The sequence below is a fragment of the Danio rerio genome, chromosome 14 (genome assembly GCF_049306965.1).
Source record: "Danio rerio strain Tuebingen ecotype United States chromosome 14, GRCz12tu, whole genome shotgun sequence".
NCBI classification, from domain to species: Eukaryota; Metazoa; Chordata; class Actinopteri; order Cypriniformes; family Danionidae; genus Danio; species Danio rerio.
Window position 1 is genome coordinate 8,304,077 of NC_133189.1, and position 25,813 is coordinate 8,329,889.

General features: G+C 36.4%; 1 protein-coding gene across 2 annotated transcripts; it reads right to left on the minus strand.

Annotated features, from left to right (window-relative positions):
* Positions 1-1,097: 1,097 nt before the first annotated feature.
* sting1 (stimulator of interferon response cGAMP interactor 1) lies at positions 1,098-22,970 on the minus strand. Of its 2 annotated transcripts, XM_005157121.6 has the most exons (7): positions 22,902-22,970; positions 19,128-19,351; positions 18,501-18,678; positions 13,097-13,205; positions 10,305-10,525; positions 7,158-7,344; positions 1,098-1,681 (listed from the first exon to the last, which is right to left on the minus strand). In XM_005157121.6, exons 2-7 carry the CDS (start codon positions 19,349-19,351, stop codon positions 1,404-1,406), a joined length of 1,197 nt encoding a protein of 398 aa, XP_005157178.1. In that variant the 5' UTR covers positions 22,902-22,970; the 3' UTR covers positions 1,098-1,403.
* Positions 22,971-25,813: the final 2,843 nt, after the last annotated feature.

The window sequence follows — 25,813 nt, forward strand, 5'->3', positions numbered from 1 at the left end:
GTATCGTATGTGTATATGTAATTGGTGTGTGCATATTTACTTTATAGGGTGTCATATGTATGGAGTATACCATGTTTATATGTATAGAGTGTTTGCATATATATGGAGTGTATCATTTGTGCATATGTATGGATTGTACCATGTGTATGTCTAGGGTGTGTGTGTACAGACTGTATAATGTGTGTATATGTATAGGGTGTCTGTGCATATTTATATATGGATACATATGTATTGAATGTATCATGTGTGTATATGTATAGGGTGTGTGTGCATATTCTATTCCAGACCCTGAGAGTATATCTTGTGTATATGAATAGAGTGTATCATGTGTGCATATGTATGGAGTGTATATATGGAGTGTATCATGTGTGCATATGTATTGAGTGTATCATGTGTGCATATGTATAGGGTGTGCGCGTGCATATGTATGCAGTGTGTATATGTAAAGAGTATATCATGTATGGACTGTATCATGAGTGTATATGTAAAGAGTGTATTATGTGTGCATAAGTGTGGTGTGTATCATGTGTATATGTATAGAGTGTTTGCATTCATCAACTTCCAGTAGCTCAGTGGATGTGTGACTCACCTCTCACCAGGGTTCTATCCCAGACCCTGACAGATGTGTATATGTATGAAATGTATCATATGTATCCATATGTGTATCATGAGTATGTATATGAATGGAGTGTATTATGAGTGCTTATGTTTAGAGTGTATCATGTGTGTATATGTATACGGTGTGTGTGCGTATGTATGGAGTATATCGTGTGTGTGTGTGCATATGTAAAGAGTGTATCATGTGTGCATATGTATGGAATGCATAGTGTGTGTATGTATATGTATGGATTGTAGCATGTGTATATGTATAGGGTGTGTGTGCATATATATATATATATATATATATATATATATATATATATATATATATATATATATATATACTGTATGTATGTATATATATATATATATATATATATATATATATATATATATATATATATACATATATACATACATTTCAAAGTTTGATCAACTTCTGGTTCACATAATTATATTAAATATGTATATGATCATTTGAAATCACAATAAAGAAATAAAGTATTTGAATTATTTAATATTATATGCAACATAAAAGCCTAAATAATTTGAAGACTAAACACAAGCAATAGGCCTACACTGTAAAATGCTGGGCTCCACACAATTCCTTCATATTGTCCCAACACAAATCGATTAAATTATAATCATTTTTTTACAAATTTTAAGTGGACTGAACTTAAAACAATTAAGTTGTACCCCCAAAAAACTTTAAGAATTGTGTTGTTTGAACTAATTTTAAAAGAAGTAGTTTAAACAAGCAGCAAAAGTCTTTTTTTTTTCTTTAAGTTTTATTGCGCAATAATTTAGTTTTGTTTCATTGCGCTAGATGGGTTAAAATAATCAGTGGTCTCCACAGGCTCGGATCTTAGGGATTGAGGTCGGCTGAACATGAGGGTGGGCTCGTCGCTCATTGGCTCTTCATGAAAAGTGGCTTGCAGTGCGCCATTACAGTTCCCAACCGGACCCTCTTCTGGAACTGGGTGGACTTCATTGGTTGGGTCCATGAAAATCTCCCCATCCTGCTGCTTCAGGTTCTGGAAGAGCTCTCTGGAGAGGTAATGAGGATCACCTGTGTGCTCATCTGAGGGAGAAAAAAGTGAAGGAAATTAGTTTTTTGCAAATGTGAGTTGAACTATACTGTAAACCTATATATTACCATAAACGTCATGAACTATCCTGTAAACATATATGTTTACAGTATAACATACAAATATACACTACAAAATAGAGAGTGTGCATATGTATCATATATGTATGTGAATGGAGGGTGTATAGAATATTCGTCAACTTCCAGTAGCTCAGTGGATGCGTCATTCACCTCTCACACCAGAGACCCTCTATCCTAGACCCTGACAGGAATATATCATGCATATATATGGACTGTATCGTGTTTATATGTATAGGGCGTGTGTGCATATGTATAGAGTGTATATGTAGGGACTGTATTGTGTGTCTGTGTATATATATATGTATAGAGTGTATGTATGAATTGTACCATGTGTATATATCTAGGGTGTGTGTGCATATGTATGGACTGAATAATGTGTGTATATGTATAGAGTGTATATGTAGGGACTGTATCATGTGTGTGTGTGTGTATGTATGGAGTGTACCATGTGTATATGTATGCAGTGTTTGCGTTCATCAACTTCCAGTAGCTCAGTGGATGCGTCATTCACCTCTTACCCCAGAGACCCTCTATCCTAGACCCTGACAGGAGTATATCATGCATATATATGGACTGTATCATGTGTTTATATGTATAGGGCATGTGTGCATATGTATAGAGTGTATGTATGAATTGTACCATGTGTATATATCTAGGGTGTGTGTGCATATGTATGGACTGTATAATGTGTGTATATGTATAGAGTGTATATGTAGGGACTGTATCATGTGTGTGTGTGTGTATGTATGGAGTGTACCATGTGTATATGTATGCAGTGTTTGCGTTCGTCCACTTCCAGTAGCTTCGTGGATGCGTCACTCACCTCTCACCCCAGAGAGGGCCCACACAATTCCTTTAAGTTGTCCCAACAAAAATCAATTAGGTTAACTTACCTCAAGCTTCATAAATCCACCTTAAACCTAATTGGTTTTACAATTAAGTGGATTGAACATAAAACAATTAATTTGTCCTGGAAAAACCTCAAGAATTGTAATGTTTCAGCTCATTTTAAATAAGTAGTTTAAACAAGCAGCAAAAATATTCTTGAGTGCATTTTAAAGGTGCCACATACTGCATTGATCCAATAAGTACAATTTTTCACCGATAACTACATAGAATCTTCAGAAACGGTTTTATATGCTCATTTATTTCCAATATAATACCCCTACGTCAGAAGAAACCCCACAAAAAAATGCGGGGTTCCACACAATTGATTTGTGTTTGGGCAAAATGAAGGAATTATGTTAACTGATTAGTTTTTACAAATTTAAGTTGATTGAACATAAAATGGGCAGCATGGTGGCCCAGTGGGTAGCACAATTGCCTCACAGCAAGAAGGTTGCTGGTTCGATCCTCGGCCGGGTCAGCTGGCATGTGTATATGTATGCAGTGTTTGAAAATGAAGGAATTTAAAATAAAGGAATTACGTTAACTGATTAACTACCGTTTCCGACACTCCAGAGAATTGTCCAGAATTTGCGTGGAGTTTGCATGTTCTTCCAATGTTCGCATAGGTTTTCTCCGGGTGCTCCCACAAGTCCAAAAACATGTGGTATAGGTGAATTGGGTAGCCTAAATTGTCTGTAGTGTATGTGTGTGAATGAGTGTGTATGGATGTTTTCTAGTGATGGGTTGCAGCTGGAAGGGCATCTGCTGCGTGAAACATATGCTGGATAAGTTGGTGGTTCATTCAGCTGTGGCGACCCCAGATTAATAAAGGGAATGAGCCGAATATAAAATGAATTAATGAATGAACATAAAACATTTACGTTGGCCCCCTAAAAACAAGAATTGTGCTGTTTCAGCTCATTTTAAATAAGCAGTTTGAACAAACAGCAAACGTTTTTTGAGCCCATGGAGACTTTTATTTGAGTACAGATTTTGGATACTCTACCCACCTCTGGCGATTGATGCAATGCACTTACAAGCCTGGTACAAACGCACTTTGGCTGATTTTGGGTTGCCAAAAAGTCTACTCAGGGTTCAACGCTAAGGATTTTTTCTACTGGTCCGATCGGGCAAGTGGTTTAGATTTTTACTTGCCCTGCCAAAATTTTCACTGGCCCCACCTCAAAAAAGGGAAGTTAATAGCTTTTTTAAAACCACATATTTTAAATAAAGTGTCAAAAATAAAGTCTGTAAATCTAGAATTTCAATACTCAAAAAACAATTGTAAATATAAGTGTTATGCAAACAAAAAGAGCAGTATGGAAAATGTGGAGGCATTTTATTGCAGTTTGAAATTATTTTAAAAAAGGTGGCTGACTTGTCAAACTGACGGCAAACTATGCATAACATCACTTCACTTTTATTTTGTCGTGTTGTTTCCACGTAAATGTCTACTTCCAACACGTTAGAGACATTTAGCCTTTTAATTTGATGTTGCCGCCATGTTGCTGTTTCTACGCTGTACTGGTTGTGCCGCCATGTTGCTGTTTCTACGCTGTACTGGTTGTTACCAGGTTGCAAAGAAAAAAATAGCATGGTCAAATCAATCAGATAAGACGAATCGGAAAGCAATACGTTGTTTACTACATTACAGAGAAGGTAGCATTTAAAGATTTAAAATCACAAACTTAAAATGCACGCAACTGACAAATAGTGAAAGACAAATTAAATGTTAGTGACAAGGCAGCACTGTCCCAATCGGGCCAGTAATGATCCAGTCTACTGTCCCAAGTGTCTCTCACGCTGGCCCTGGGCCACCGGACAGTCCTTATTGTTGAGCCCTGCTACTGACGAGGGTCACTCGGCGAACATTTACAGTAATTCTGCATTTGGTGTGAACCCAGGATAAAAGTGGGATTCATTTACTTTAGCCTACCGTAGCTCAGCTGATTACCATGTAGTTGACGCAACATGTTTTACAACACATGCTCTCTCTCTACTCTTGGTGGGTCTGTGTTGACTTGTGTAAGCGCACGCATTGTAGAGGAAATTTCACCACATGTGACATACAGATATTAGACAGAAATGTTAATTTGCCATTGTGTAAATAAGATATGTAACATTAGGCTCTTATGTCTGTTTAATAAAAGAAGAAACAGAAGAAACCGACCAGGCTAATGCTCAATTAACTATGGGGTATATGCCGAAGCATGCTAATAGGACTTTTAATTTGCCAGTAACCTGGGTTAAGCGCTTCTGGCGAATTGAATGCCAATGCAAAATCCGGTTCGTTTAAGGTCTGTTTTCTTTAAAAATCAGCGATCTCCACTAGCTGAGTGATATCCGATTTAAAGTGGGTCTCAGATTGTACAAGAAGCACTGCATTAAATGACATTTCAACCCGCCATGTCTTTATAATATGAGCATTTATTTTACCCCATTATATTCAATGGAGCTTCTGCATTAGCCTGCCAATTCTGACGGGCGCATGCGAGTAAACGGCTTTTTGTCTCGTTTTACGCTTGAGCAACCAAATAAATGCTAAATTTAATTTAACTGAATGTATTTTAATGACATTACAACATCAATGCTGTATAAGGAACCATATAAAATGGAAAAAAGTTCACAATAACAGGTCACCGGAAGTGTATCAGCATGGGAACAGCTCTAGCTCGGCATATACCCTATTATTAACAATTAATAAGTCTGACAGATAAGAAGGTCCCAGGCCATTTAGAGATTTAAAAAAGTAGAGAAGCATTTGAAAATGACTTAGTGCACAGGCAGCCCGTGCAAAGAGCGTAAAACTGGGGTAATGTGGTCATGTTTCTTGGTACCTGTTAAAAGCCTTGCAGCAGCATTTTGAACTAATTGTAACTGGGATAAGGTTTTCTGACTAATCCCAAAGTATACTGAGTTACAATAGTCCAATCTAGTGGTATAAAAAGCATGGATTATTTTTTTTCAAAACCCTATCTAGATAAAATAGATTTGACAGTTTTTAAAAGTCGAAGCTGAAAGAAGCAGGATTTGACAACTGCATTTCTCTGTATGTCAAAGCTCAAGCCATCTTCCAAAATAACACCCAGATTTTTTACCCAGGGCTTCATAGAAAACCTTTATTTTTTTAGATTAATATTGGGGCTCTGGAAGAGTTTGACAAAGACTGTCACCTGGTGGTTTAAAGAGAAAATTTAGTGATATGAACTTTTCAGATAAAAAAAAAAAAACGCTTTTAGTACAATTTGTGTTTGATAATAGACATGCAGAATATGCAACTTTTTTTTAGGAAATGCTACATTTATGCAGTCATGAACATGTTTTGACCCCTAATATAACAGTGATTTGATGTTTCACAAAAGTTGCAGACACCTTTACCACCGTCAAAATGCTTTTGTGATGCTAAATTAATTTAAACAGCCAGTTATTCTTTACACTGATTAAGGAACCGGCCACTATAATACTACTATGGCTATTATAATAAAGAAAATCTGCTCTAACTGTAAAACTAAATGATTTTCTAAATACTCTTGACACATGGATATATATATATATATCTACGCTTTTGACACATGAAAGTGTAAAGCCTGTAGCCCACAACAAAGTTGAAAAGTTATTGCGCATCATATTTTAAAGTGACACCTGTTATTTAATGTAATCAAACGAAAAAAAAAAATCTAAATAAATCATTTATTCGTTGCTCTTTAATCAGAGTGTGTACGTTATACAGTGAAGAAACGGCTAATGAGATTTGATTATATTTCATTATACTGTAATAGCTATTCATTTCAATGAGCTGAACTGTTTGCTAATTTATTTGCTGCCAATCTATACTATTTATTTTTTCCTTTGTAAATAATAATAATAATAATAAAACATATTACTGACCATTTAACTGTTTATTTACAACGAAACAGCTCCAAATGAGCATATTTAGTAATTTGGGGATTTTTTAAAGGGGGTCGGGGGAATCCCTTATTATGGCGGGCATATCCCTTATTTTCACATCCCAATGTTGATAGGTATGTCTAAAGGTGTTCTAGCGACAGATGCTAGAGGTCATGGTCTTTAGCCTTCTTGTTAGATCAACCAACTCCCATGCGGAAGGCCGTCAATTCGATCCCAGCTTTGATCCACAGGTTGGGTGGTGTAGGACCGGCGGGGTTACACGAGGTTCAAATAACGGACATCAGATCATACAGCTCTTTGTTGTTTGTATACTGTTAGCCCTAATTATCTGACAAATTGCTCAATTTATGTTACTCTAAACAGGAAGCAGCCAGGTTCATCACTTTTTGGCGTCCCTCGACACATTTCTTTAATGTATTGTGAGAATTTGCATGCGTGTTATCGAAACCGATAAAAGTGTTTCCTCAATTTGTTGGAGTTAAAGTAACTTGAAGTGCGTTTGCGCTCCCATGGACACTATACTTTTATCTTTGGAAGGATGAGTAAATGATGATTTCTTGCACATGCTATTGATGTGAATGGAGTTTCTCACCGTTGAGCAGGATGAGCCGGTACCGGTTCCGACACTCCAGAGAATTGTCCAGAATTTGGCTGAGGGTTCTATAGAACAGCAGGACCTGCTGCTTCCGTTCTCTCTCGCCAAACCCTGCACTGCTCTCCTGGGACATCTGATAGAGCGTCAGCAGCGGTGTGGCATATTCCAAAATGCAGCTAAACGTCTGCCAGGAAAAACACAGAGGGGAGGAAAAACTGGGTTCAACTTTTTAGCAGCAAGTACAGCTTTTGTACACAAAGAGATGCTGTTTTGACCGTTAAATCTTCAACCCGGGCTCATTGTGGAAACTTAGTCCCGCGGACGTTTCTGGAGACCACGGAATACGTCCCGGGTGGTACGTACGGATGCAGTTTTTGTTTTCGCGAATCCGCGAGAGGCCGCTGTTGCTCGCTTTTTCGCACCTCAGACGCCTCTCGTGAGCGCGGTTCGCGCCCGTGCTGTTCTCGCGTGAACCCGCCGGAGGCCGCTGTCCGACTGACCGGATGATTGACTGCGCGACCAGCCAATCGGCCGACTCGCCCTCCTCCTTCCCTAAACCCAACCAATTTTACTGATCGACCCGCCCGCCCGCTCGCTTCCCTAAACCCGAGCAACAGTTCACAAAAGCCGTCCAAAAAAATAAAAGCCCTGATTTTTTTTATTCCACCGCGTTTTCGGATTTCGCCGCGTTCTCACCCTGTCACGATACTCGTTCACTTAATTTTTGGGATTCTGTTTTTGTCTTACCTGATTGCTGGAGTTGCTCTTCCCCGGACTCGAAACCGGTCGCCGTGGTCGACCCCTCTCTGCATCTCGAGCCTGCCGGCATACACACTGAGCTGAGTGGACAAACGGGTTGCAGCGGGGAAGCCCTCCACAAGGAGGTAAGGCAAGCGTGAAAGGGAACAGCTTCACACCGCAGCGCAGCGTTCGCTTGAAAAAAATAAACTCGCCCGTACGTAACCCCGGGACGTATTCCGCTGTCTCCAGAAACGTCCGCGGTACTACGTTTTCAGAATGAGCTTGGGTTGTAAATGTTTGTGTGGCACTGCATCCACATGGTCATGCTGCTGTAACAGAGATCAGCTAGTCTAGTGCTGTGCAGGTAATCCTCACTCCTCTGAACTGAAAAGGGGCTCTAGCAACAGACGCTAGAGGCCGTGGTCTTTAGCCTCATTGTTCGAATAACGGACTTCCATCCACGGAACCACCGGTTTAATCCCAGTTCACACCAGGTTGAGTGAAGTAGGACCAGTGGGTTACACAAGGGGGCTCGTACGGGATGGGAATGAGGTTTAGGGAGTGCGTGTAACAGTGGCCAGCAAGTCGAGTACTGTGCAGGTAATCCTCACTCCTCTGAACTCGAAGCCTCCTTGTGTAACTGACTTCCATGCACAGAATCGCCGGTTCAATCCCAGCTCAGTAGGACGGATGAGTTACACTTCAAAACATAACTTAACTCTGGTTTATCACAGTTGAGATTAATTACTCTAACCACACCTAGGCCTGATTATTATTACACCTGTTTGTAATTAAGAAATCATTTAAATATTAACTGCCTGACAAAGTGAAGTAGACCAAAAGATCCTAAAAAGCTAGACACCATGCTGAGATTGTTGTTATGATGTGTTATTAGTGCCTGGATGTGATACTGTTTATGGTGGATTGTCTAAGCATGCGTATAATGTGTATCTGTGTATAATGATATGGCTAAAAAAAGACAAGTGGTGTGAGGAATGTTCAAGGTTGCACATAGTTGGATTACATTTCATAAAGCTGGTTGGGTGACCTACCCCAGCCTGATCTCACGAGAAAACATAAGTAATTTACGTTTTGTCAGTTTAGTAGCTAGTTCGTACAAATTCGTTACGAGTTCAGTCGTACGAAAATGTATGATTTTAAAAAGGAGGCGTGGCACCCAACCCCACCCGTCATTGGGTGATGGGCACATAGTACTAAATTGTATGAATTAGATTGAACGAATTCTTACGAATTAGCCACTAAATCAAAAAGTTACGAATTGCCATGACATTGCGTTGCACACCCAGGTAAATTTACATCAAGTTAACGGATAACTTCAACTTTTGGTTCCAAGAACTGAGGTAACATTAAGGGTATGCAAGTACCGATGACATATTTTCCTCTGAGGTTGATTCAGAGTTTACTTCAGAGGGATCAGTGTACACCAACCTGATTTCACCAAGTAGGACATGTTCCTGGATTAACATCTATGTTGATTCTGGAACAACATTCCAATCAGCCAATCAGAATTGAGGGATACATTTAACATTTATGTTAAGTGTAGACTTAAGCTGCTTCCCAAATCGCATACTTATGCACTATTCTACGCCATTTTGTAGTATAAATAGTGTAAGTAGTGTGTTCACACTGAAAACTCTAAAAATATTAAGTGCACTTTAATGACCCGGATGATGCACTCATTCAGCCGCTAAAATGAAGCGTGGAATGATGGACACTTCACGCACTCAACAACCGCAGGTTTGCTTACGTTGCGGAAGGGGCAAAGCTATTGGACGCACATGTTGGATAACTTTATTTATTTTGGATGGTGAAAGCAAAATTCCCCTACGAGAGTGATTATAGCGCCTCCCGATGGTGAATGCGGCAATACTCACGGCAGATATTATTTGATAATTCGGTCGTTTATTTTACTGATTTGGCGACCGTCAAACGTCATCAGGGAAACGGTTTGAATTTCCGCTTAGTAAAAAAACATTAGTGTGCCATTTGGGACAACACTACATACATATACTATCCTGTTGAGTGTGTAAGTGCATAAGTACATAGTGCATGAGTGCATAGTGTATAGTGTGCTATTTGGGACGCAGCTTTACTGTTAGGTTTATGCACTTCTACACTAGTGTTATCCAACTGTTATACAGGGAATAGGCATGGATTACATTTTTTAAACAAAAATGATGGACTGATGAGACAAACGTTAAACTTTTTGGAAGGTGTGTGTCCCATTATGTGTGGCATAAAAATAATACTGCATTTCAGAAAAAGAACATCATACCATCAGTAAAACAGTGTGGTAGTGTGATTTTCTGGGGAATATTTGCTGCTTCAGTAGCTGGAAGACTGGAACCATGATTTCTGCTGTGTAGCTAATCAGTAGCTCACCTCATTGTTGTGGGTGATCTTGTAGACGCTGTTAGTGTAGCTGCGTTTCCGCACTCCTGCCCTGTCCAGCTTCAGATCTGGAAGGTTTTCATGGAAGACCACATTCGTGTCCTCCTCTTCAGGTTTGCTTGGGACTCTGGCATTGAGGGGCAGAAGGATATGTAGACGTGGAGAACTCAGTCGTTCCCTTCTAGAGTATTCTCTGACGTTCACCTCTAAAGCTGCAGATGTAAAAGAAATAAATGAAACATCGTATTTCAGAAAACATCTGAGATCATTATTATTATTATAATATAATTATTGTTATTTTTGCATGAAAACATAAAGTGAGACATGGTGATGCTTCAAAGATAATTCATGTATGAGTCTTGCTCAGTGCATTCTAAAGCCACTGAATAACGTTGTATATAATTTTTAAGCAGCAGTCCATAAGTTTTGTCTCTTTGTCGCCGTCTCTATTTGAAATCTGCAATTTGTTTTGTTTTATTTTTGTTTTGTTTTATTTAGCACATCTGTTTTACAAATCAAACAACATACAAAATCTATACTTACGTATGTAAACAATATAAAATTAAGTTATTGATTTGTGGATATTCTTTATGAGCATATCGACACGGCTCCTTATTGGGGATAGATCAAATCTTTGGCAACAAATGTTTGTATTTTTAAAGAAGCAATGACAACACATTCAATACAGAATTATAACATACGAACTATATCAAATGCTAGGAGGAGATACAAGTAGTTTCACAGAAATACAATAAAGATTGAACAAACTTAGATAACTTGAGTAGCTTTGTGTTTCTTTGAGGGCAATATCATACTTAATTTAATTTTCAACAACATAAAATATGTTCTTTTACCTTAAAAATGTACATTAATGAATGTGAAATTTAGCTATTAAAATAATGTAAATGTGTGTGGCTGTCAATAATAGTTTTCACAACACCAAATCAAGCAGAAGGTAGAAAACTGTCTGAGGAACAAATTTGTGATTGACCTACCAGGTGTCCAGAGCAAGAATCTTAATAATACTTATGTTTATCTTATCGTTTCCAGTCAATATGCAGGCTAATATTACGCAAATATTTAATCTGTTTCTATAATTTAGTATTTAATCACAGTCTGTTTTTTTCTACAGCAAACTCAATTCTGTCTGATAAAACAAACATTGAACTCTTTGTCTTTGTCGTGGTACAGCAGCAAAGTAGCTACACAATATAATAGTCTAGCTTTAAATAGTAGCTAAAATTAATCAAACGACATTTTTTGAGTAAGATGCTAAAGGTTTAATCCGATTCAATGAAGCATGCTAAGCTAAAAGTACTGACTTCATTTTAAACAAACGTCCTTCATGTTGTTGTTACGGAGTAGTTCTCTTAGAATTTATTGGAAAATTCTGAACTGAAATAAATTTGGAGGCTGTAACACCTAAGGGCTCTGTTTTGACGGTCCATGCTTAGAGCGCAAATCACAGGGCACAAACGCATTCAGTGCATGTGAGAACGCAGTTTTTCTAATTTAAGGACGGGAAAATCCGCTTTGCGCTGTGGCGCATGATCTAAAAGGGTTGAGTTTATTTTCTTAATGAGTTATAGGTGTGTTTTGAGAATAAACCAATTAGAGTCTCATCTCCCATTACCTTTAAGAGCCAGCTGCGTCGCGCCATAAGCGCATTCGATATTTACATGACGTAAAGTAAGTCTAAGTGGAAAAAATGAGCATTTCACTAGCAAACAGTTAACAGTTAAAAGTTTTTAACAGAAAACTATAAAACACAGCATCTACTGCGTGAGAATAAGAGATAATGGATCTACTTTTTTACATTCGCTCTTGGATAGGGAAACCTTTACGCACAGACATCAATTAGTCTAAAAATAAATAATTGCGTTTGTTAAGCGCAAATATTCGTTTCAAAACTATTTCTAAATTCAGTTCTAATTTCCAGCAAACGAATAAATGAACAATAACCAAGTGTGGTCAAAATACTGAGTTATTTCCAAATACACCTGCTGTGCCCCATATGGTCTAAAACCTGACAGGTGGGCAAATCTAAGTCTGTTTTTAATAAAACAAATATAAATATGGATATAATAAATAATACTGCTAATAATATTAACATTATACAAAAGCAAATTGTTATGAATGAACTGAAAAAGCCTCCCGAGATGAAGAAGACATAAAAGCAGTGATTTTTCTTATAGAAAATAATATGTTTTGTAATATTTTAATCCTTTATATTTATATTCTATATCTATTCTTATTATATCCTATATATATCCTTAATATTTCAATTTTTTCTTATGTAAAGATATTTGCCTATTGCTCTCTTGTGCGTATTAAGCAGTGCGTAAGCGAGGCGCAACTCTGCGCCGGAGTTTAGACCGGGTTAGTTTTGGTTTAATGAAAAATTTATTATAGTTTCTCATAATAGCGACGCGCCAGCAGTGCGCCTCAGAACGCCTTTCTTTTTAGACCAGAACACCTATGGGCGCACATATGAGCGCTAATGCATTTGCTATTTAAACAGCGTAGCGCAACGCCTCAAAACGACTCTTGCGCCAAGCTGAAACTACCAAAAGACTATTGCGCCGCTCCTTGCGCCACATTGCGCCGGGTGTATGATAGGGCCCAGAATGTGCTAAAAGGAACTTACTGTGAATACTTTCCAGATTCAGTGTGCAGTTTGAGTAAACTGTGTCACTGCTGCCCCCTAGAGGAGTCAACAAGTAGCGTCGCATGCAGAGTGCAAATGTATGTGTATACCATATTTTACGGTCTATGGTGTATACCTGGAAGGAGAAATTTGAGGTAGCCGATATAGAAAGACCAGGCCAGACCATGAGCCACGTTCATCTTTTTTGCTTCACATATTTCTGAAATCTCGACTGGAGCTGGGCCCTGAGGAAAACAATATAACCAAAATATTTTTAAATATGTATAAAACAAAAATATATAACAAATCTGTATACCACAAATGGATGTGTATGTTTTTTTTTTTTCTTTCAATGATTAGTACAAATAAATATTCTGTACTTAAAATTTGACAATTTGATTTGGCAGAAGTATAAATGTCCATTTCACCTTTTCATTTATCAGTAATGAACAAAACCATTGTAGTGGATTGCATAACACTGAAGACACATGAGAAGGAATTTCTAAATATAATTTAGAGATGTGGTTTTTCATTGGAAACCCGAGCTGAAGAGAAAGACTGCGAGCAGAAAACCACAAGCTTTATTTCTTGAACATCTCTTATTTTCAGTATTATAACAAAATGGCAGTGTTGAAAACTACCTAATGTGGGGGTCAGTTTCATGTTTGCATTAACACATACTGTGCTTTGAATTTTCTGTAAAAATCTGGATGTTTTAAATTGTTTATGTAATAACTTAAACAGCATTAATTAATATGTGTTTGTGTTTTGTGGTTGATTTTGCATTTGTTTATGTTATGGGACTTGATCACGGTTATTAAAATGACTTTTAATACTGTTTAATTTACTATAATTATCTGGCTAGGTCATGTAAATTACAAAAAAAAAAACAGGTGGTGTCAGTACATTTGAGAGGGGTCTGGATGCAGACCTGATGCAGCGCAATCTGAGCTGCATTCAATGCTTTTTTAATGGGCTCACCTAACCCCACCCCTAACCCTACCCATCACAGTGACGTCACTCGCTCCATTTGAGTGCATTGTGTCTGACATTGCATCGCTGAGTGATGCAAATTCAGCTTGCATTAGAAAGGCTGCATCCAGATACTGTTGGTATATTTTCTGTTATTTTGCAGATTTATTTTAATATACTTTATTCCATACACTGAATATTTCAGACTACCCAACATGTCACATTGTTGAAGTTTAAGTCATTAGAAAATGCAAATTAATTGGAAAACAAGGATAGATCAAAAGCTATAGGCAACCATTAATGAACAGATGTCTTTTAGAGTGTAAGGAAACAGCATTCGCTTTACAGCATGTTTCAAAGTTCTGCAGTTGCTTCTGCAGAAATCCTGCAATATTGAGCAATACATAATAAAATGGAGGTCCTTAAACCCATACTTGTTGTTTAGTTCACCTGGGAGAGTGCACAAAACTGCCCCTTAAGCTTGAACTCTTCGCAGGTCAGAGTTCACTAAGCTTGAACTTTTCAACGCAACCAACTGCGAAACTTGCCGCACGACCTTGCGTTTCCAGTCTGACACATTTGCATGCGTATGAATGGAACTCAATGGGGAGAAAAGTCCAGTGTTAGCGCAGCTTAAAGCTGACAGTCTGCAGTTTAAGCACATCTTGATCGTTTCATTTCAAATCCATTGTGTTGATGTGGTGTACCCAGGGGCACAACTGCACATTTTCTGAGGGGTATGCGGGTTCAAGTTTTGCCAATCCAACTATATTTTTAACAGGCAAGTGGCAGTGCCAACATTTTGATTTTGTGTGATCCCCTCTTATTTTGGCAAAATGATTAATTAATCAATAATAAATACACTGCAAAAAATGCTTTTCTTACTTAGATTTTTTGGTGACACTTTATAGTAACTACACACTATAAATCATTTATTAAGCATTAGCAAATAGTGAATTCATTATCTGTTAAGCTTTAACTCTACATTAATAAGCGTTAGTAAGCAGTTTATAAGTGCAGCTACAAATTCTCTATTCTTGACTTATAAGCACCTATATAATGTGTTTAATGATTGTATTTTCATACTCTGCTAATGATTTATTTTTCATTACTAAATTAGGTATCAAATTATTTACAAACTGTTTGTATTTAAGAGTAGTTGAGGGTTTTCAGGATCATTCAGAATGAGTTAGTAAATGATTAATAAACTATTGAAATCAACATTTATATGTCTTATTATTCAGGCATATATCATCGCATCCAAATACTTTATAAATGATATTTCAAACCTTCTCCGGTGTTAATTGTTTTTAGAAAATATCTGTTGTATTTATATTGTGTATTATGTCCAAAATAAATAAAGAAAAAAGCCGCTCGCGGCATAACAGAGCTGTGAAGGAGCGCTCTTGCCCGGTCTCACACACACATACAGGCATCTAAACGCGCACAAACAAACATTTTAAACTTGACAAAAACTCTCGAAAACCTTTACTGTCTGCTGTGTCTTTAATATGGTGTAAAGATTATTATGCGTTATTGAAACATAAAGGAGGACGCAGCAAAGAACGTCACTATAAATTAAAACTACTTTATTATTTTATGCAGCAGCCTTACATTTAAGAGGGAAACATAAGGGCGATCATACGCAAAAAGACCCCAGACTATAAGGCTAGATGTTTACTTTCCCTTATTTCTTGGCCCCAAGAAAGCCCCGCTTTGGCCCGATTAAGCCCCGGAAGTGACAGTGGAAACGCCACTGGCCTTGGCTCGCCCTTGCTCGCTCGATTTAGGCGCGATAGTGGAAATGCGGCTATTGATACGGAACTTAAGCCCCACCCATTTGTTGCGCGCAGACCCGGGGAAAATTGAAAGCCCCTGCCCCACCCACAAACACTGTAGAAAGAGGAAAACAGGAAAGAGGAAGACAAACACTGTAGCGGATCCTGATTGAATTAAGTCACGAAGACGCTGAGCTCTGAAGTGTGGAGGACCTCAGCATTATAGCCGTTTGTTAAAGGAAGGATCAGAAAAGACTAATGATGTATTGGACTTTGTCAGAGTTTGACAGGATCTTTACAGTACACAGTTCATGGATCAGTTTCTTCCTCCATTTCACAAGTGTAAATAAGTGTGATTGAAATGGTTGCCTCCTTGTTTTCTGTAGCTTGCAAATTATGTATTTAATTGTGCTTTGTTACTTGTAAACACTCCATGCGGCTTGTAATGTATCTGGTTAACTCTTTATATTCTCATATCGTGTCTAGAGCCACATTGAAAATGCGACGCATGCCGCTTTGTTTACAAATTTAAATGCGGTTGTAAGCTCGCGATCCACTGCCGTTTGTCATTGCTATAGACAGCATCAACTGTTCCTACACGTGCGGCAGTCATGTTTCAAAATAGTTCAGCTTTTGCCGCTGTGAGGATTAATACTGAATGTATGTCACTGTTTTTACTTATGGTTAGGAATAGAATAATATGCTGGTGTTTAACTGCATTGCTTTATTGCACTCCTGCATTGGGCTCACACATACACTCTGACTAACAATGTTGTTAGCCGTGGTAGGCGTTTCTTTCTGTCTCGTGCTGAACACAGTCGACCAATCACAACAGACTGGGTCATTAGACCAATCAGCACAGATTAGCATCGCGCTAAAGAGGTGTTTGAGAACAAATAAATCGCTGAGCGAATCATATGAGAGTTGTTGGGATAATTAGGTAAAAACAAATGCATATTATAAGACAATGAATGTGTTTTTTGACCTTGCATGCATATCAGACTGCTGTTGGAGACCCCCAAAACCAAAATATGACCCTTTTCAATGCACAATAGGGGGTCTTTAAAAATGAAAGTGTGAATGTGCAGTGAACTACGACTTAATGTCTTTTTAGTACTAAACTACAAGTGGGAACACATCTCTGTTCATTTTTAATGATTCATTAAAGATGAATCACTGTCTTGCAAACTGTCTGGGATTTTTTGTAGGGAGATAAGGGTGAGAAACTGAAGTATTACAGCACTTTGTAGGGATAAAGAACAATTTTTTTTTTTTGCTTTGTTGTTTAACTGACAAAAATAATATGTAGGCCAATTACTTTTTTCGTTTTCAACAGATTAAAGAAAATCAAACAGGTTTGGAACAACTTGAGGGTGAGTAAATGACGACAGAATTAGATTTATTTTATTTATTTTTTTTGGGGTGAACCCTCCCTTTAAGCAGATTTCTAATCCAGCGTGTTTGTTGTTGCAAAATTAGCAAAACAGTAATTTTTTAGACATAATGTGTAGGCTTCTTTATGATTTTCAGTGACCACATAGTGCTTAATGAATGCTGGACTTTTTGTAGAGTATATTCACAGTCAATTCAAGATTTAATGACTTTTATTTCTTTAATTTTATAATGTCTCATTATAATGTAAACTACCTGACAAAAGTATTGTCGTCGATTTCAGTTGTAAGAGCAAGGCAAGGCAAGGCAAGGCAAGGCAAGGCAAGGCAAGGCAAGTTTATTTATATAGCACATTTCATACACTGTAGTAATTTAAATTGCTTTACATTAACAAGAATAATAAAAAAGAAACAAGTAAAATAAAAATAAAAACAAATAAAAAAATGAGTAAAAAAACAAACAAAAAAACATAAAAACGGGTAAAATGTGATATAAAAGAATGAATGAGCAACAAATAATAACTTGAGATTTAGTTGATCATTTGGAAAAGTGGCAGAAAGAAAGTCCCAGTCATTACAAATACTGCAGAAAACCTATTACAACCTGCATGGACTCAAGATTCTCACAATAATCAGTCAAGTTTGGTGAAGGAAAGATCATGGTTTGGGGTTACATTCAGTATGGGAGAGATCTGCAGAGTGGATGGCAACATCAATAGCCTGAGGTATCAAGACATTTGTGCTGCCCATTACATTACAAACCACAGGAGAGGGCAAATTCTTCTGCAGGATAGCGCTCCATCTCATACTTCAGCCTCCACATCAAAGTTCCTGAAAGCAAAAAAGGTTAAGGTGCTCCAGGATTGGCCAGCCCAGTCACCTGATATGAACATAATTGAGCATGTCTGGGGTAAGATGGTGATGGAGGGATTGAAGATGAATCCAAAAAATCTTGAACTCTGGGAGTCCTGCAAGAACGCTTTCTTTGTCGTTCCAGATGACTTTATTAATAAGTTAATTGAGTCATTGCAGAGATGTATGGATGCAGTCCTCCAAGCTTATGGGAGTCAATATTAATTCTTTTTACACTGCACCATGACTTTATTTATATTCTATACTTTACAGTATTTCTGTTATTTCTTCATTATTTCTTTCTAAGCAAAGTCAGACCTTACTGTCCTAATGAAATAATTAAAAATCAAGACGTGATCATATTTTATTTTGGTAAAATAAGCGTAACCTAGAGGCCTTCGCCTTTCATATAAACCACTTCTGATACCAAATGATCCACTAGAAGTCAAGTTATTATTTGTTTTTCCTAAAACTTGCATAAGTGACAAGACTTTTGTCAGGTAGTGTATTACACAGACTTGGCCATGTGGAATGGGATCAATCTTACCAGCACTCCCAGGCTATTGAGCAACATGTATCCGGCGCACATGAGGTTGAAGTGGCTCCACTGCTTCACGGAAAAGGAAACTCCACCCAACATGAGCATCAGGAATATTGCACACATTCCCAGAATGCCACTCCCTCTAAAGCAAGCTCGGAAAATCTCACTCATTCTGCCATGATACCTGGAAAACACCAAAAACATGAAAACTATCAATTTAAAACACCCTGGTGCAACACTCTATTAAGGTGCTACATTGGCATTGATGGTTACAGGCATCCAAGTAACTTTTCATGCCTCAAAAAGAGCTTTTTTAGGGTCAGGTTTATTAAGTTAGGGTAATTAGGCAAGTCATTGTATAACACTGGTTTGTTCTGTAGACTTTAAAAATATATATATTGCTTAAAGGGGATAATAATATTGACCAGAAATGTTTTTTTTTTACATTAAAAACTGCTTTTATTCTAGCCGAAATAAAACAAATAAGACTTTCTCCAGAGGAAAAAATACTATAGGAAATACTGTGAAAATTTCCTTCCTCTGCTAAACATCATATGGAAAATATTTTAAAAAAGCTAATATTTTTTACTTTAACTGTATATTGTATAACATACAATAAATAGTTTTTTTTACCTTTGCCTTGAATGGAAGAGCAATTCCTCTGCTAACAAACATATACAGTAAATAAACCTTTCCAGCATGAGCCCAAAAGCGATAATTCCAGCTCTTTCACTGAACTTGTCTGAGTCCAGCAGCCAAGCAACGGCCAGAGTAAGAAAACCCAGTCCAGCAGCACACATCACCGGCAGCCTGCTGCGCGCTCTGGGGACGAGAGCGTCTTCTCCCATCACAGACATCTGAACACATCCACAGTTTACACAGCAGCTATACATTAACTCCAACATTACCACAACACATTTAACATTACTTGACAGAGCCACACAGAAATGACTGCTTAAGTTCCTCAGAAATCCTTCTCAGATTTGACCGTGCATGTTTGTTGTTCTTTGCTAGTTAGCTTAGCACAACAACATGTTAAAAGCTAACCAGTTACTATACTATTTAATGTGCCTCTTCAGCTATAAAATATCAATTATTGTGTGTCAATTTCTTCCTTATACACAAAGTATGTAAAAAATTGACAGCTTACATACAAATACACACACACACACACACACACACACACACACACACACACACACACACACACACACACACACACACATACATATATGCCAAACCATATGTGACATCTGTCTTAACATGCATGTGAACTTTAATGACATCATAATCTTTATCCGTAGGGTTTAACATGAAGTTGGCCCAACCTTTGCAGCAATAACAGCTTCAACTCTTCTAGGAAAGCTTTCCATAAGGTTTAGGAGCATTTTTATGGGAACTTATAACCATTTTTAGAAGAGCATTTGTGAGATCAGGCACAGATGTTGGACTCGAAGGCTTAAGCTTCTTGCAGTTTCTGCCCTAATTCAGTTCTGTCGGGTTGAGGTCAGGACTTTGTGCAGGCCAGGTCAGGCAAGTTCTTCTGCACCAAACTTGCTCATCAGTGTTTTTGCCATCTGCAAATTGTTGCCACAATGTTGGGAGCATGAAATTGTCTAAAATTTTATGGTACTGTAAGTCTATGTGAAATAAATGTGCTTGCACACATTTCTTCATTTAATTTACTGATTAAAGCAGTTTGTTTGGTAATCTTCAATCAAAATTGGATTATTTCTGTCCACTTGATGACTGAGTGGCAGTTAATTCCAATTGCTTGCACTTTGTTATAACAACACTAACAGTTGACTGTGGAATTTTTATAAGTGAGGAAAGCTCATAAATGTAACTATTGCATAGGTGACCACCTATCCACTGTATACTTGAATTCATTAAGCTCCTGAAAGCAAATCACTCCTTAATATACAACTGAAGTCAGAAGTATTAGCCCCCCCTGAATTATTAGCCCACCGTTTATTTTTCCCCCCCAATTTCTGTTTAACGGAGAGAAGATTTTTTTTTAACACATTTCTAAACATAATAGTTTTAATAACATATTTATAATAACTGATTTATTTTATCTTTGCCATGATGACAATAAATAATATTTGATAACATATTTTTCAAAACACATCTATACAGCTTAAAGTGACATTAAAAGGCTTAACTAGGTTAATTAGGTTAACAGGATAGGGTAATTAGGCAGGTTATTGTACAAAGTAAAAGGGGCTAATAATTTTGACCTTAAAAGGTTTTAAAAAAATTGAAAACTGCTAAAACAAATAAGACTTTCTCCAGAAGAAAAAAATATTATCAGACTGTGAAAATGTCCTTGCTTTGTTAAACGTAATTTAGGAAATAATTAAAAAAGAAAAACAAATTAAAAGGGGGTTTAATAATTCTGATTTCAACTGTATATTCAGGTGTATTATTTACTGTCATCATGGCAAAGACAAAGATACATTTGATATTAGAATTGAGTTATTAAAACTTGTTTGTTTAGAAATCTAAAAACATTTAAATTTCACTGGAGGTGAGGTTAGCACATTTTAATATTTATTTACATATATTAACATTAAAACACTAATATGTATTTAAATCCCACAAAAGTTTAAATGAAATAGCTAATTATCTATTCTGAATTAGTTCCTGTTTTTGTCTTAGAGTGCTGCATTACAGCTGTGCATGAGATTGCGCACATATAAGAGGATTTACCGGAATCACAGGTTTTACAGTATTGAATGCCACTCCTTGTTCTACCTCTAAGGCATCATTTGGATATGTGAATGCATTTTAATGAAGCTCTTTGCATTTCACCTGAAATGATTGAAGGTCAAAGAGCTTAACCTACTCAGAAAGCAAACCAAAAGTGAGAGAACAGATATGAGAGGCTCAAAGCACCTGCTGATTTATTTATAACTCAACCAAATTGCATGATGTAACCCATATAAAGATAAAACATCACTGATCATACTCTTGATATTATCTTATCAAATAAATCTGTTAGAATTAGTTTCAAATCGAAAACATTTACAAATTAGGAATGCATCCCTTTTTTTAGACTTATCAATAAAATATTTTTAATCATACACATTTGTGTCTTATACAAGAACAACACTTTCTACTAAAGATAACTTACTTTAACAAATTAACATAAATGAAAAATAAATGTACTAAATACAAAATATTGTACTGTGAATATTTTTATAAATAACAGCCAACACATTTTAACAAACTTTATAAATTTACATTTATTTTTTCCTGTAGCATCTATTCATTTATTTTTTTTTAAGATGGGTAAATGTAATTAAAATTATTGGTTTGCACATAACTATTAGGTAACATTCAAACAATCATTATTAATGTTATATTTAATAATTAACAGTTTCCCTATATTTTGTCATTTTAAATTTTTTTGTGTTTTCCGTTTATTTACGGTTTTGTTTTACTAACATTTAAGACGTCTGGCGGAAGTCCAAACTGTCTATTATACATATCAGCAAAAGAAATATCTGCTTTTGATGTTGAAATTTCAACTCTACAGTTTAACAAAATGACTTTTCTTGACATTAATATAATGTACAGTTGAAGTCAGAATTATTAGCCCCCTTTGATTTTTATTTTCTTTTTTAAATATTTCTCAAATGACGTTTAACAGACCAAGGTAATTTTCACAGTATGTCTGATAATATTTTTTCTTTTGCAAAAAAATCTTATTTGTTTAACTTCGGCTATAGAATAAAAGTAATTTTTATTTTTTTAAAAGCCGTTTTAAGGACACAATTATTAGCCCCTTTAAGCTCTTTTCCTGATAGTCTGCAGAACAAATCATCGTTTTACAATATCTTGCCTAATTACCCTATCCTGCCTCGTTACCCTAATTAACTTTGTTAAGCTTTAAATGTCACTTTAAGCTGTATAGAAGTGTCTTGAAAAATATCTTGTAAAATATTATTTACTGTCATCATGGCAAAGATAAAAGAAATCAGTTATTAGAGATGAGTTATTAAAACTATTATGTTCAGAAATGTGTTGAAAAAATAAACAGGGTTGCTAATAATTCAGGGGGGCTAATAATTCTGACTTCAACTGTATATTACATAATATAGAAATACAGTAAAATAAAAGAAAATTTACTGGCAGTTACTACAAGGTGTTTGTACCGTAACATGCAACACCAACTCAGACAAAGTATCACTGTATACTATTAAAAATTTTAATATATATTTTTTTTTTCAAGGTTAAATGTTTTTATAAGAATGATCAAGGTATTATATTCAAATGCATAAATAAACAGTATCACAAAATACCCCAAAACCTCCCCGCTAATTTACGGATATTATTCACGGTTTACTAAGACACATTAAAATAATAAAAAGGCTTATTAAGAAATAACTCAATTAATCTTACCTTGAATTAGCTTTGACACGGCGTGGTTTATTCTGGTATCGTGTACTCGATCTGCTTCAGCCGACCGTAGTCTTGTTTCCTCTCTCTCTCTCCCTCGCTCTCTTTTTTTCTGAAACACCTTGTCGGGCAACATTGTTTCACTTTCAGTACGCTAACAGAAATATCTGTTTGGGTGCTTTCATTCACAAATCAATGCAAATCTTCTACCTTCACAGATAATTTTTGCCATAAAAATACATAACTAATGCATAATGTGCTCTTTAAATGAGGAAGGAAGTTAAATGCGGTCAAAGGGTTTTGAGTTTTGATTTAATTTCCTTTCTCTTTTATATACATACATAGGACTTAAAAATAAAGGATATTTTCCTAACCTTATTAAAATGTAGCCTATCTTTTATACCAAATTCTTACATAAGTTTTTTTATATAATAGGGTTGTTGTCAATCATATGAAATCAGTGTCTGTCAGCAAAATCTATTTTTCAAAAGGAACAGAAAGCAGCTGACGTGAGTTTAGATGTTTTGCGCAGAGTTGAATGACATCCAAATGTAGCATTAATATATTTCTATATACTGAAATGTTGTAAAAAAAAAAATCTTATTATGTTTTTTTTTTCACTTCATTTTTCCATGTACACTAGCTTATTGGCTCACACTTTATTTTTATGGTCCGTTTGTTGAGTTACATTGCATCAACATGTCAACTTTAGTTTATAAGTACATTGTTAGATTGGGGTTATAGGGTTAATGTAAGTTGATGTACTTTCATGTCAACTTAAACTGACATGTCAGTTAAATGTCTGTTTAGCAGCTGTATCAGCAGATATAAAGCAGACAGTCTAAATACTCAAATGGACCATCAAAATAAAGTGTTACCACTTATAGATTTACTTAAAAATATAACATACTGATAACTAACATCTTAAAAGCTTTATTTTAATTTCACAGGACCTGTATGCCTACTCTTCATCATTTCAGTGTATGCTTTATATCTTCTTGGGGAGAGAGAATATAAGGGCACTGAAAAACACGGACACATTTGTTCTTTGTCATTTGGGCTAAATTTACCATTTTCCCAATGGACCACAGGTTCAGACTAATATTACAATCTTTGCCTTAAATGGCCAATGTGAATGGGAATCTGTGGCCCCCTTTTGCCATTGTACAGGTGGGCCACTTCAGGCTAACATTCATTTTGTCTGGGCTGAAAGAAGACCACCAGGGCCAAATTTGTACGCTATCTGGGATACGTTTTACCACATGGCTCTATAGACAAAATACCATGTTGGTAAACGTTTAGGATGTGCGCGCAGCAAGGTCGCAGAAAGATTTACAGCGAGGGATTGACATCCGATGAGGTACAGAGTTTGTTGTTGTCTTAGAAATAGGTTATATTGATTACATATATATATATATATATATATATATATATATATATATATATATATAGAATTTACATAATGCTTTCAGCGTATTAAAATATCTTGCCACCTAGTGATAACACAGATAGCACAGTTATTCTGCAAAATCAATGTTAAAGTGAGCGGCTTTTCTCTGACATGTCCATTTGTGATAGCACCCTCCCAACGAAATGGCCAAGCATCCAACCCAAAATATAAAACTATCTCATTGAAACTCCGTGATTGTACAAGAGTTTTAGAAGTCAAAAGCCTACAAGTCTTTGGATGGCAACAATGTTGTTCTGTGTGGTCATGTGCAAGATATATTGTTCCATGGTTACCAGATTTAAAACTATGTAGTGCTAAAGACCGAGGATCTGCCTAGCCAAAGACAAGGATAGAAGACAGAGCTGTACAAGGCCTGGGTAATCATCAACAAGCAAAACAACTGCATTCTGACAGCAAACTGCACCTGTACGGCAGGGTATGTAAACTTACACTTTCACGTTTCATTCTCAGCATTCAGTGTCTGTAGTATAATTAACCATATTTAACTGTTTTTGCTGAAATCATTGCTGCAATCAAAAACGAACAATGTGAATGATTCTGCATAGCATGAACTTACCTGATATAAAATGAGAACTGCAGAGTCGAGCATTTTTAATTAGGTCCTCACTCCATTTAGCTACCTTTTAGCCAAAGACGTCTGCGGTTGGCATTAAAAGCAGTGTGGTATACGGTAAAAGTTAAGTTTTCTATTTTTGGACTTTCGATTTTGGCATCCTACCGCACAACACGACACATTTGCTATTGCAACCGGTCTCTTTTTGCAACCGGGAACCCATGTGACGTCACGTGTGACGTAGGTTGCTAATTCCTCTATAGCAGTGGTTCTCAAATTTTTTTCATTAAGTACCACCTCAGAAAAAAATTGTCTCTCCAAGTATCACCAAAATGAGCAGTATTGAAATACAGTAGTGTAGTAGGCCCAGTAAAGCAGCTACAACTCTGCACAGTTAAAAAATGTGGCAAATGACCTCAGAAATATAAGCTATATGTCATATATGACATACTATATACATCATTTTTGATAAATTTTGAAATATATGTAGCATGTACATGCCATATTGCATTCCTCCGTGTACCACTAGAAGGAAGCCCGCGTACCACTAGTGGTACACGTACCACAGTTTGAGAACCACTGCTCTATAGGGATGGCACAAACTTCAACAGCGGAAAAAGAAAAAGCAATAGGTGTGTATGCAGGTGTCTGTGCTTAGCCCGAACACATTTTATGTGTCTATCAAATCGCAAATTTTTAGCTACATGTATAAATATATATTTTTAAATGCAGTGCCTTGGACACGTTTTCATGAAATTCATGAATATTTGATTTGATTGTTTAATTTTATTGTAATGGAACAGCATGCTAATTTATTGAACGATTTAGTGCTTGTAGTCAAAAAAATGTAGTACGTGTGGAAATGCAAGTTGTATAAAAGAGAAAAATACA

Excerpts from the sequence above, each read along its gene's own strand:
- sting1 (XM_005157121.6), bottom strand. The coding sequence starts at position 19,351 with ATGTCTGTGATGGGAGAAGACGCTCTCGTCCCCAGAGCGCGCAGCAGG. Across the intron at positions 13,206-18,500 it reads TCAATAGCCTGGGAGTGCTG|GGCCCAGCTCCAGTCGAGAT; the intron begins GTAAGATTGATC and ends TGTTTTCCTCAG. Across the intron at positions 7,345-10,304 it reads AGATCACCCACAACAATGAG|ACGTTTAGCTGCATTTTGGA; the intron begins GTGAGCTACTGA and ends TTTTCCTGGCAG.